We start from the raw sequence: 12056 nt of genomic DNA, 5'->3' as shown, positions 1-12056 counted from the left end.
CAAATGTGGTAAATGTGCCAAATGCCAAATATTTGGCACATTTACCACACTAAACAAAAAAATGATGCTTTATGAGATGTGCCAAATCTCAAAAATTATACCACATTGCTACAGTACCGTTGCAAGTTTGCAACGGTACGGATAGATATGGCAAAAGTTTTAATGTTTTATATTCTCCTTTCTCTCTCCTCTCTCTTCATTTTTTCTTTTCTTTTCTCTCTCACTCACCGACTCACATCAGACCCAGCTCTTCCCTTCTCTCTCACTCACCAGCTCTTTCTCTCACATCAAACCCAGCTCTTCCCTCAACAGAGAAAGAACAAAATGGGCGAGGCGCAAGCGGATCATCACCATCGTCACTCCGATCAAATCGCCACTCCGATCGGATCATCGGTCTTCTCTCATCACCATCGCCACTCCGATTGGATCCAGCTCTTCTCTCATCGCCACTTCGATTGGATCATCGCCGTCGGAGGCGCAAGCGACATGGGCGAGGCCATTCCGATCATCGCCATCGTCATGGCCGCTCCGATCGATCGGATCATCGGTCTTCTCTCATCACCATCGCCACTCCGATTGGACCCAGCTCTTCTCTCATCGCCACTCCGATGGGATCATCGCCGTCGGAGGCGCAAGTGGCATGGGTGAGGCCATTCCGATCATCGCCGCTCTGATCTCGCCGATCTCTCTCTCTTTTTTGGTGGTTGGTTGTTTTGATTGTTGGTGGTTGGCTGATTTTGGTTAATGGTGGTAGGTTGATCGGATTGTGGGTGTGAGATTTGGGATGGGTATGAGATTTTGGTTGATGGTGGTTTTTTCTTGTGTAGGGGCTGATATTGGTTGTAGTGTTTGTTTGAGTTTTTTTTTTTTTTTTTTGGGTAGCAGTGGCTGATATTGGTGGTCGGTGGTTTGTTTTTTCCTTGTGTAGGGGCTGATATTGGTTGTAGTGTTTGTTTGAGTTTTTTTTTTTTTTTTTGGTAGCAGTGGCTGATATTGGTGGTCAGTGGTTGATCTGTGGGGGGGTGGCCGGTGGTTGTGGGCTGTGGCGGTTGATCTGCGGTGTGGGTCTGTTGCTGTTGGTGATAATAATGGATGAGGGGATAATATATTATTTTAAGGGGTAGTAAATATTATTTTAATGTATAGGATTGAATTATAAAACATCTGATAAATGAGATGTTGTAAAATGATGTGGTAAAATAATAAAGTAGGTGTTTTATGTAGTAAAATGGCATGAATTTTGCAACATCTGATAAGGATGCTCTTAGTGCTAATCCGAAGCTTGTTGGAAAAGTTGACAAAGAAAGAGATGGAGCACTAGGCCATTACGTCATGGGCTATATGGAACGCAAGGAATAACTGGAACTTCGAAGACACTCAAGTGCACCCCGTGGTTATTCTTTGTGGGCCAACTTCTTTACTAGATGAATATCAGGCATTGGAAGCAAACCAAAGGACCCACCAGCTAGATTTTTTGAGTTGTATTTTACTGGTGTATGTCTTGTTCACATGCTTAAGCTAGTTGCTAAACCTATATTAGCCCATGGACCCTCTTATACTTATATTACTTTATTTCTTTTAATAAAATGATTCTACCCTTTTCAGTCAAAAAGGACCTATTAAGATTTAGGATTTTTTCCCCTTCATGTTCAAAAAATAAATTACAGTTACTACTTATCTTTAAATTTATCTTTTTTATTTGTTTAAAAAACAAAAATATATATTTCTAAATTATAATAGATGCAAATTATTAACCTTTACTTAAAAAATAAAAGAACCTCTAAGCACATACATGAGTGCACGCCTGCTTAGAGGCTATATTGAATAGCTTGTTTACGAATACACTAAACTTATGATGAGTAGAGCTATCCAAGCCACCAGCCCACCCGACCCACTCGATGTAACTGATTGAAACCAAATCACCCAATCCAACGACTCCAGCGGTTAACAGTAGGTCACTGCCTTCAAAAATCAATTATGGTGAGTCAAGTGTTGGCTCTCCTCCTCCAAAACCTGAGCCACATGATTCGATTGACTAACCCTTGAAAGAAGAACGATTCTACTCATATATGTTCAAATCTAGTGATGATATGGTATTTTATTGCTCAAATTCGATGAAGATATGGTGTTTTTTGCTTAGATCCAATGAAAATCTCAAGATTCTTGCTTAGATCCAGCAAAGATTAAGAGATCTTAGCCTAGATCCAACAAAGATATATAGATTGTCGCCCAATTTGCCATCAATGTTGATCCTTCATTAGCTTCGATTGAACCTAATTGTTGTGTGCTCGAGCCTGATTCAACTAGACTTGTGATTATTAACGGTCGATGGCAGGTCTTTCCTACCACTCTACATGAGCAGGTTGGGTCCAAGTTGAGTTAAAAATCGATCTGGACTGACTTGTGGACAACCCGAAAGATAAGTTTGGCTTGTTTGCTAAAAAAACAAACATAAACAAGTTTTTTCTCACAATCTGAGCTTGAGTTATTCTTAATCAGTTTTGTTGATTTATAATTCTAAAAAGGTTCCACGTTTCATAAAATGACACTCCCCTGTATATGTATATATATTAGAGCATCCGTATCAGATGTGGCAAAAATTATGCCATTTTGCCACACTAAAACCTTACTTTATTATTTTGCCACATTATTTTACAACATACCATTTGTCAGATGTTCTATACTTCAATTCTATACATTAAAATAATATTTACTACCTATTAAAATAATATATTAATTACTCACTCAAAAAATAAATAAAAAAAAAAACACAACAAATCTAAACCCATCAAATGTTTTCTTTTTCTTCACTTCTCTCGTCTGTCTCTCTCTCTCTCTCTCTGAACCTCTCGCCTCTCTTTCTCTCTTTCTCTGAACCTCTCGCTCTCTTTCTCTGAACCTCTCGCCTCTCTCTCTCTCTTTCTCTGAACCTCTCGCCTCTCTCTGATCTATAATTTCTCTCTTTTTCTCTGACCTTTCAGTCCATAACCTCTAATTCTCTCTTCGTCTGTCCGGTGGCATTGTGGTGGTAGGTTCACTGATTTCACCTTTGTGGTGGCCCCATGGTTGTGGGTTTTGTAGTGGGTTGGTTTTGATTTGGATCGGTGATAGAGGATATGGGTTTTTTGTGGGTGTGTTGGAGTTTTGTAGGTTTTGGTTTGGATTGTTGGTTTGGGTCTGTTATGGGGTGGTCGGTGGCAGATTGTCAGAAAGCCACAGAGGAGATGTGATGAAGATTTTGTGGGTTTGAAATGTTTGTGAATTTTTTGATACATGTGGTCTGTGGTTGCTGGTTCTGGGTTTGTGGGTTGATGGTTTTTGTGGGTTTTGGTGATGCCATTGTTTTGCTAGATTTGTGGTTTTTGCTGATTTCATTGTTTTGCTGGGTTTGTGGGTTTTGATTGTGGTCGATGGTCACTGGGTTTCTTAGATTTGTTGGGTCGGTGGGAATCGGTGAAGGGAACCGGTGAGGGAATCGGTGAAGAGAGAGTGGAGATAGAGGCGGTGAAAGCTGAAGGAGAAGATGAAAGAATGAGAGAGAAAGAAGAATAAAAAAAGAATAAATTCATTTGCCACACCGTTCCGTACCATGGCAAATTTATGATGTTACTGTAGCATGTTGCAAAAAAAATGGGATATGGCACATCTGATAAATGGGGTTAAATGATGTTTGGTGTGCCAAATGTGCCAAATATTTAGCATTTGGCACATATGGCACAGCTGATAAAGATGCTCTTACATGTGAAGTGGCACTATCCCTTTAAGGTTAGTATAAAATGCAATAAATAAATGCATCGCATTTCATATCAAGGGAGTCAATACCGTACCGGAGGCTGTACCGGTTTGCCCAGCGGTACAGTATATTTCGGATACCGGTCAATACCGGTGTACCGTTTCGGGTTTACCGCTATTTTTTATATTTTTAAATATATATATATATATATGTATGTGTATGTATATATATTATAATAAATATAAAAGTTTACCATAAAACATTTCCTTAATTCAAAACTAATTATTTATAATTTTAGACTTTAGTATCAATTAAAAGAAAAAAAAAACACACAATATAAAAAATAGAAAGTTTAAAAGTTATCATTGCATACTAAGAAAACAAATAATACTAATAAGTTAATGCAAATAAGTTATCATTCTATCCTAACAAAAATTCAAAAATTACAAAACTTAAAAAAAAAAAAAAAAAAACCTTTTTTCTGTACCGGCCGGTATTATGGTGAGTCAAGTGTTGGCTCTCCTCCTCCAAAACCTGAGCCACATGATTCGATTGACTAACCCTTGAAAGAAGAACGATTCTACTCATATATGTTCAAATCTAGTGATGATATGGTATTTTATTGCTCAAATTCGATGAAGATATGGTGTTTTTTGCTTAGATCCAATGAAAATCTCAAGATTCTTGCTTAGATCCAGCAAAGATTAAGAGATCTTAGCCTAGATCCAACAAAGATATACAGATTGTCGCCCAATTTGCCATCAATGTTGATCCTTCATTAGCTTCGATCGAACCTAATTGTTGTGCTCTCGAGCCTGATTCAACTAGACTTATGATTATTAACGGTCGATGGCAGGTCTTTCCTACCACTCTACATGAGCAGGTTGGGTCCAAGTTGAGTTAAAAATCGATCTGGACTGACTTGTGGACAACCCGAAAGATAAGTTTGGTTTGTTTGCTAAAAAAACAAACATAAACAAGTTTTTTCTCACAATCTGAGCTTGAGTTATTCTTAATCAATTTTGTTGATTTATAATTCTAAAAAGGTTCCACGTTTCATAAAATGACACTCCCCTGTATATGTATATATATTACATGTGAAGTGGCACTATCCCTTTAAGGTTAGTATAAAATGCAATAAATAAATGCATCGCATTTCTTATACATTATGACTTTCCTTAACAAAATTTAATATTTTAAAAACAAACTTCTACTCAATTCTTTATGAGTATAACTTATTTTTATTTGCGCTGCCGCTGGCTGAATGATAATAGAGGAACGTTTTAAATTTTTTAATAGAGTATGAAGCCATACATTTTTTAATGAATAAGGTATTATTAAAAGAGGAAATATATCCGACACAAGTCAATCTCAACCAAAGTAATCAATAGATTTAATACCATAATGGTTGGTATGTATCAAACTGATACTAGATACTAAAGTTAGCTTAACTGGTAAAGTTTTTAATCGTTAAATAAGAAAAGCGGACGTCATAAATTAAAGCTCTCTAAAAAAAAATTATTAAATTGGATAAATATACATGGTCTAATATTTTGGCTTATAAAACATTTTCGTTTCCTAACCAAATTGGAATGACCATTGGTACAATATTGACAACTTGATCTCAACCATCAACACACCAACACATAGCAGCCGAAAGCTACAAACCTCCATTGAAATACAGATACTTGCAAGCATGCTTCGCTCCAGAAAGCAAGGTACCAAACATGAAAGATGCTAAAAAAAATATATATGTTTTTTCACTTCTTTTTTTCTTAGATTTTGAATTTATACTTTATAGCCTATTTTTCCATTTGAGGCTCCAAATGGCCCAATAAATTATAAACAACTTCCCATTTTGGATATGTTTTTGTGAATGAAAGGTTAAATTCATATAATTATTTGAAATTATCAAGAAATATTAATATTTCATATATTAGTTAGAATTACAAGAAATATTAATGTTTCGCGGCACAACCAGTCGATGTCGTTGTTATGCAATGTCTATGAATTGCAGTCCAGCGACATCATGACAGGGAAGAATAAGCAATGGAAATTCAATGGCATAAAACATTGACAAATTTCGGGAAAACATACCACCTTCTAATCAAAACTATAGAGAAGGAAGTGAATTGAAAACCCTCTCTCTAAGAATGGCTAGATTCCAACTATTCCTACGTTGTGTCACGCAAAACTTTAGAGCTGTCTCCACATTCTCAGTCTATGAAATTTAAACTTGTCAGTATCAATTTCCTTGCAGTTCAAATAACTTCAGTTTTGAACAAGCCAACTTTGCTCCTCAAGCTCAATATCTCATTATTGCCTCACAGATAACCTCTCTGATAAAACAAGTGAGAAAGAAAACACAGATTAGTTGGTAATCAAATGGAATTTCTAGTCATAGCTAGTACATCCAACCAACCAGAATCAAGATAAGATACAATGCACACATGCAAAATAACAATCAAAGATTTTTTATTAAAAAAAAATATTGTATAAATTTCTATTCAAGGAAAAAAATGAACATGGAACATCGCAGCCATTTTTTTTTTCAAGCAATAAGAATATCCACAACTTACTTTATTTTTTCAAATTGGACACCAATTTCTAGGCAATACCAAAATTCCAAAACAACATGGGGGGAAAATGCTAGAATTGAGGGACATATTGTGTAGATAGCTGATGCAATTCAAAGCATGTGCACAAGATGTCCTAACAAAGCTAAAAACTGCATATACTTCAGATATAACCATTTTCAAAATGAGACAACTAGGAGGCCAACATACTTATAAGTTCATAGGTAACAATCATTGTTGTTCCATAGAGTGACATATTTAAGAATCGAGGTCCAAACCCTCTATAGAAGCCCTGCCATCCATCTTCCTTAAGGAGCGTCCTCATTGTCTTGAGTACTGATGGTCTTCCGGCCCCAAAATTATCCATGACCTTCAATGTAAGTGAGCCAAATTCGATATAGTTTATATTAGAGTTTTTCCATGTATGAAATATTCAACAGGTTGCACCAAACATGATACATAAAAGGGTAAGTTCTTTATCCTTTGGAGCTGGCAATGGAAACAGAGGATCACACACATTACTTTACCTGCAATCGTGTCTTTACAGTGTCAATGGGAGTAGTGATAACAGATGAACAAGCACCAGCAACCATTCCTGCTGTTGCCTGAACCGTCACCATCTCTATATGAGATGGTTTTTTGTCCATATCATCTTTGTAGCCCAAGCTCCTGAAGTGATAAGAAATGTTAAAGAGGAGAACACATTAGTCTACATTTTAACTGTGAAGGAATATGATAGATCACTGGAACATTAAGAGGAACCTCCAAATAATGTGTTGGGCAGCTCCATAGGCACCCCACCAAAGTGCAGATGCTGGGGACTGCGTCAGGGCTGTCAATCCAAAGCCTCTATACATACCACGGAACCCTTCAGCCTTAATCACTTTACACACCACATCATATGGTCCATTGCAGACTGTAGTCCCAGGAAGCCCTTGTACCATTAGTCTCTGGCAGATCTGAGAATGCATCACTTTCAATTATAAGTCATTGCAATGGGTTCCTTTGGTGCGCTTAACTCTCAAAAAACCAAAATGCTTTATTTTTATAGGTAAATGGTATAAACATAAAAACTATGGTTAATACAAGACATTTACCCAAAATGTTTCATTCGAATCCAAACACTGGCCTCTAACTACCAAGCTCACAAGAGACACATTGTTTTAATAATCCAATCTAAACTGGATAAGTTTTAATGCATTTGAGGCCAATAATAAAAGAAGAAGAAAAATTTCCACAAGTTTTGGACCTTTGGATCTAAGCCACAGTGCATAAAATAGTATAACACATAAAATATTGGCACAAAAAATTAGCAAATAGTTTATTTAGCTCACTCACTTGTATGCACAATGGGATCAAAACAACTCAGAAAGTTTATGAGCTGTGACATTAGAATTGTAACAGCCATCAAGTAACAAGAAAAAATACATTATGGGCATGCCTAGCCATTTTTCCCCTTCCAAACATCTTTCCCATATTTCTAGATTAGGAAGATGACACAAAAGGAGTGTATATAATGGAAAGAATAAGTTCACCTACCACATCCAAAGGCACATAGTAGGCACAAGACACCAAACTTGACATCATTCCTGCCACTCCATTTGCAATCCCGACACGCGATGATTCAGCCATATCTAAACCTTCAGTATATTTTAACATCATATCTTTTGATATTTCAAGTGATGTCAAAGCCAGGACTCTACCAGGCAATGATCCAACAGCAGAAGTGCCAAAACCTCTATAGAGGCCCGGGATACCATCAGTCTTCAATATATGTTTAAATACTGAAATTCCGCGCATGCGAGAAAGACCAGAACCAGCTACTTGCATTCTAGTCTTTACAACTGCTGTAGGATGTAACAAGGCTGTCTGAGCAGTAAAGAGGATAGCTCCAATGATATGAAACTTTGTCTTGTCCAACCTAAAGTGCGGCCAATAAGATTATAAAAAAGAATTATTTCTAGACCAAATTTGAGCACATTAAATGACTTCCCACATATAAAAGATATGCAATGTAAAATCAGGATAAAAAAGAAACTCTAACTGAACTGCAAAAGAAATGGTTGTTGGTGGCTGAGCTTCTTTTCAATTTTTCCTGGGTGGTCACAGACTTGTTGTACAATGGCAACTTGCAACAATCATAGAATTCAAAGTGGAGAGAAAAGTATTTAGTTACAAAGCACAAAATCAAGCATTCATCCTTCCCAACTGCATTCTTGAATTGTTTCACTAACTAAAATTGGCAAACCATATATAGACCTAAAAATTACACCATAAAATTAATAATTCCACAAAGCTGCACGCATCACAAAACTTCATGATCAAGGTGCCTCCTAATAAATGACCACTTATTCCAAAAAAAGAAGAAGATCAATAAGTGAATTTTGGCTCCAATGGGAGTAATGGGAGATTCAAACTAGCGGACTTCACTTCATGAGGTCTAGTCCTCGGTCGATTGTGGTACCGTTGAGGTTTCTTATTAACTCACAATTCAAAGTGACATGCATAAGCAACTACTCTTGATTAGAGGCAAAAATAAGACCATTCAGCGTGGTTCACGGAAAGTAACAATCAGCATAAAAAATTTGCTTCTTAATATCTAACAGAACAACACATGTAGCTCAACCGACACTTCCTAATGTTTCCAATGAAGACATCAGAGTTCAAAAATCACCCCCCCCCCCTTCCCCAACCACGAATTATTAAAAAGAAAAAAACATCTATTTGGTCCGTGCAAAAATGCAAATGCAGATGAAATAATGCAACAACCAGCTAAGATCAAATGAAACCTTTTAGAACAAAAGGAAATGACTCGTTCACAGAAAAGTTGTTGTGTTTGTGTGTGTATATACATATACATATATACATATATATAAACCCTCTAATCCAAATTACACGTTCTAAATTTAGATGAATTGTCATGTTCGTCCTTTTTTTTTTTAAATCATTTTTGTCGAGTTGAGCCACAATGAACGGAATGATCTTTACATGAACATTAAAATTTAAGGATTAAAATGATCAAAAAAAAAACTTACGGGCCAAAATGACAATTCAACGTGTAATTTCATACTGGACCGAACAGTGGCAAAATGGGAAGAAAAAAAAAAGGTGTAATTTCATCATTTGGATTTTAGGGGCGGAAAAAAAGAAGAAGAGAGAAACGAAATGAAAAGAGAAACCTGTCCCAATTGATATCGGTGTCAGCAAGGGCCAAGGCAGGAGCAGTTGTAGCCTCGGCTTCCATGGCCATCGTACTTTATGGCTTTTATGCCACTGTTTGGGGTTTCTACTTTGTCTGCAATGACCTATACTGATATTTTGAGGATGTGTGTGTTTTTTTCAGACTTTGACTCCGTGTTTCCTTTTATATGTAAAAAGAGTTTTTGAGAAAGTTCCAGTCGGTTTGGAATTTGCAGGGGAGACGGGATGGGGGAGCTGGTGGAGCCTGGAGAGAGAGAGTACATAATAGCGTTGAATTTTAAAAAATTAAAAAGCGATAGAGTGTAACGGATTACGGACATGTACGCTGTATCCCCATCTATTTTACTCTTACTAGGGCTTTTGCCGAAGCCCAATCAGTCAAATACTGGCATTCCCTATCTTCCATGTGCTTCATTTGAGGCTTTGAGCCCAAATATAGTTGCCCTTTTTTCCCATATTCACGAACCACTTATATTTATTAATCTCTTTTTTTTAATAGAAAAAGTTGGACATTTTTGAGAAACCCAAAAAAAAAAAAAAAAACACTCATGGGGAGGGAAAAAATTAAATTTAAATAAAACAAATTCAAATACACCAAAGGTGTACCAAAGGGTCTGTTTGAAAACGACTGAATAAGTTGAAACTGAAAACTTTTTGTTAAAAATACTGTAAAAAAGCTAGCTAAATAGTATAATATGACCAAAAATAGTACCAAAAAGTGCAATAAGACTCATAAATAATATAAAAAAGAAGCTAAAAATTCAAACAAGTTGAAGCTTGCATCACATCCCAAATGGGCTCTCAATCTCTCAAATTACAATAATCAAATATATTTAGAAAAGAAAAACAAGGAACAAAATGAAAAGCAACACTTCTATCCAACAAATTATGCAATAAAAAATTATTTAACTTTAAGGATAAATCATTCACATCCTTTAAAACTTCAACATTTTGATACCGTCAAAGATACTACATAATACAATGTGATACGGCCCTCCAAAAAATTATATTTCAGTCTAAGTAACAAATATATTAATAACTCTCTGTGGCATAACCCATTAGAGTCCAAAGGGACAATCCACCAACTCTCCACTCTTTTTACACTAACAACACGAATCCAAAATAGTCATACCTCACTTGTGGAGATTCTCTATAGACAAAATATTGCCTGAGGAAGCAATCCAAAAAAAAGTAGGCAAACCTAAGAGGGACTTACGAACACCACACCACTTTTCATTATTATTATTATTATTATTATTTGAGAATCAGCATTATGATTATTTTGTGTTCACATCATTGTCTTTATCAAACGATAACTAAATAATAATGATCGTTTTGAGGAAATAGTTTTTCAGTTTATGCATTTGTGGCCATTAGTAAGAACAATGTGACATGAAATTGTGAGGTACAATTAATTTTTTTAACCGCCATTTGATCTTATCTAACTATATTTTTTAAGTTTTCAATGGCAATACTTGGTATAAACAATATTTCATGTTCATATCACTTTATATATTAACCAAAAAAAAAAACCTAAGAATGATTTGATGAAATGAATACATTTGAAAGTTCAGAAGGATTTAATTAAAATCAATAGTTAATACCGCCAAATTCCACGTTTTGATAAATATAGGCATAATTTGGGTGTGTAATTTTTGAATAGTAAAAAATGTTATCACACCATTTAAAAAACAATGCATCATTGTTTTGCACACGTAAAGAAACAAACAAAAGTTAACATGGGATCAATAGTGCTCGTTTAAATGGCAAAATTTGCCAAACAGTATAATTCTGGAAAAGTTTTAGGTGGATGGCTTGCGTTCAAACTTTATTAGTTAGTTGGACTGTTTTTTGAAGTTGAGTACAACAAAATCGACTTCCAGCCAAAATCGAGTTTACCATACTCGACTTCCTACCAAAAATTAGCTCTAACATGGATTAAAAAAAAAAAAAAGAGGAAAAAGCCACGTAGACTATTGAAAGTCGAGTATAGCATACTCGACTTCCAGGCTAGTAAATTACACCACCTATCTCAGTTATGCGAGCACGGTAAAAAAAAATTTTAAATGGAACTCAAGTCTATCAAACTTGAGTTCCAATAAATTTTACACCAACCTCAACCGTCTCAGATATAAACTCTTTGATACACTTTTCACCTCCCATCTCACTCAACTCTCACTTCTCCAAGCTCTCTCCCACACCTAAACTCTCCCTTTCACACACATTAATCATTCTACAAACTAAAAAGCTTTTCTTCTTCTTCAATTTGTAGGTAACTATACAAACCTTTTTTTTTTTTTTTTTGGTTAGTCCTGGCTAATATGTATACTCACTTTTTCATTTGGTAGATATATATATATATATATACACATACCACTTTTATATTGTTGATGAGTAATATGTTGTTTGTAATAGTAATTTATCATTATTATTATTGTGCGCGCCCAAAACCGAAACCCTGTTGGGCTGGGCCTTGCTTGGGCTCACAACTTACTTGAATCGTGGGTTTGGATTTCCTACACTGGGTCGTTCTGAACGCCAAAGCC

The 12056-nt window shown here is 35.8% G+C and overlaps 1 protein-coding gene across 2 annotated transcripts; it reads right to left on the bottom strand.

The window, feature by feature from the left end:
- Nucleotides 1–5631: 5631 nt before the first annotated feature.
- LOC112029784 (uncharacterized) lies at nucleotides 5632–9806 on the bottom strand. Of its 2 annotated transcripts, none has more exons than XM_024062469.2 (6): nucleotides 9489–9806; nucleotides 7849–8230; nucleotides 7072–7268; nucleotides 6837–6978; nucleotides 6520–6679; nucleotides 5632–6072 (listed from the first exon to the last, which is right to left on the bottom strand). In XM_024062469.2, the coding sequence occupies exons 1-6, from the start codon at nucleotides 9557–9559 to the stop codon at nucleotides 6050–6052; spliced, it is 975 nt and encodes a 324-aa protein (XP_023918237.1). In that variant the 5' UTR covers nucleotides 9560–9806; the 3' UTR covers nucleotides 5632–6049. The 2 variants fall into 2 exon arrangements, with proteins under 2 accessions (XP_023918237.1, XP_065620142.1); XM_065764070.1 differs by having other exon boundaries at nucleotides 6588–6679.
- Nucleotides 9807–12056: the final 2250 nt, after the last annotated feature.

Source organism: Quercus suber, unplaced genomic scaffold (assembly GCF_002906115.3).
Source record: "Quercus suber isolate HL8 unplaced genomic scaffold, Cork oak 2.0 scaffold_539, whole genome shotgun sequence".
In the NCBI taxonomy this organism is placed as follows: domain Eukaryota; kingdom Viridiplantae; phylum Streptophyta; class Magnoliopsida; order Fagales; family Fagaceae; genus Quercus; species Quercus suber.
Note: the sequence above shows the minus strand (reverse complement) of the source record. Positions and strands in the feature narration are given on the sequence as shown.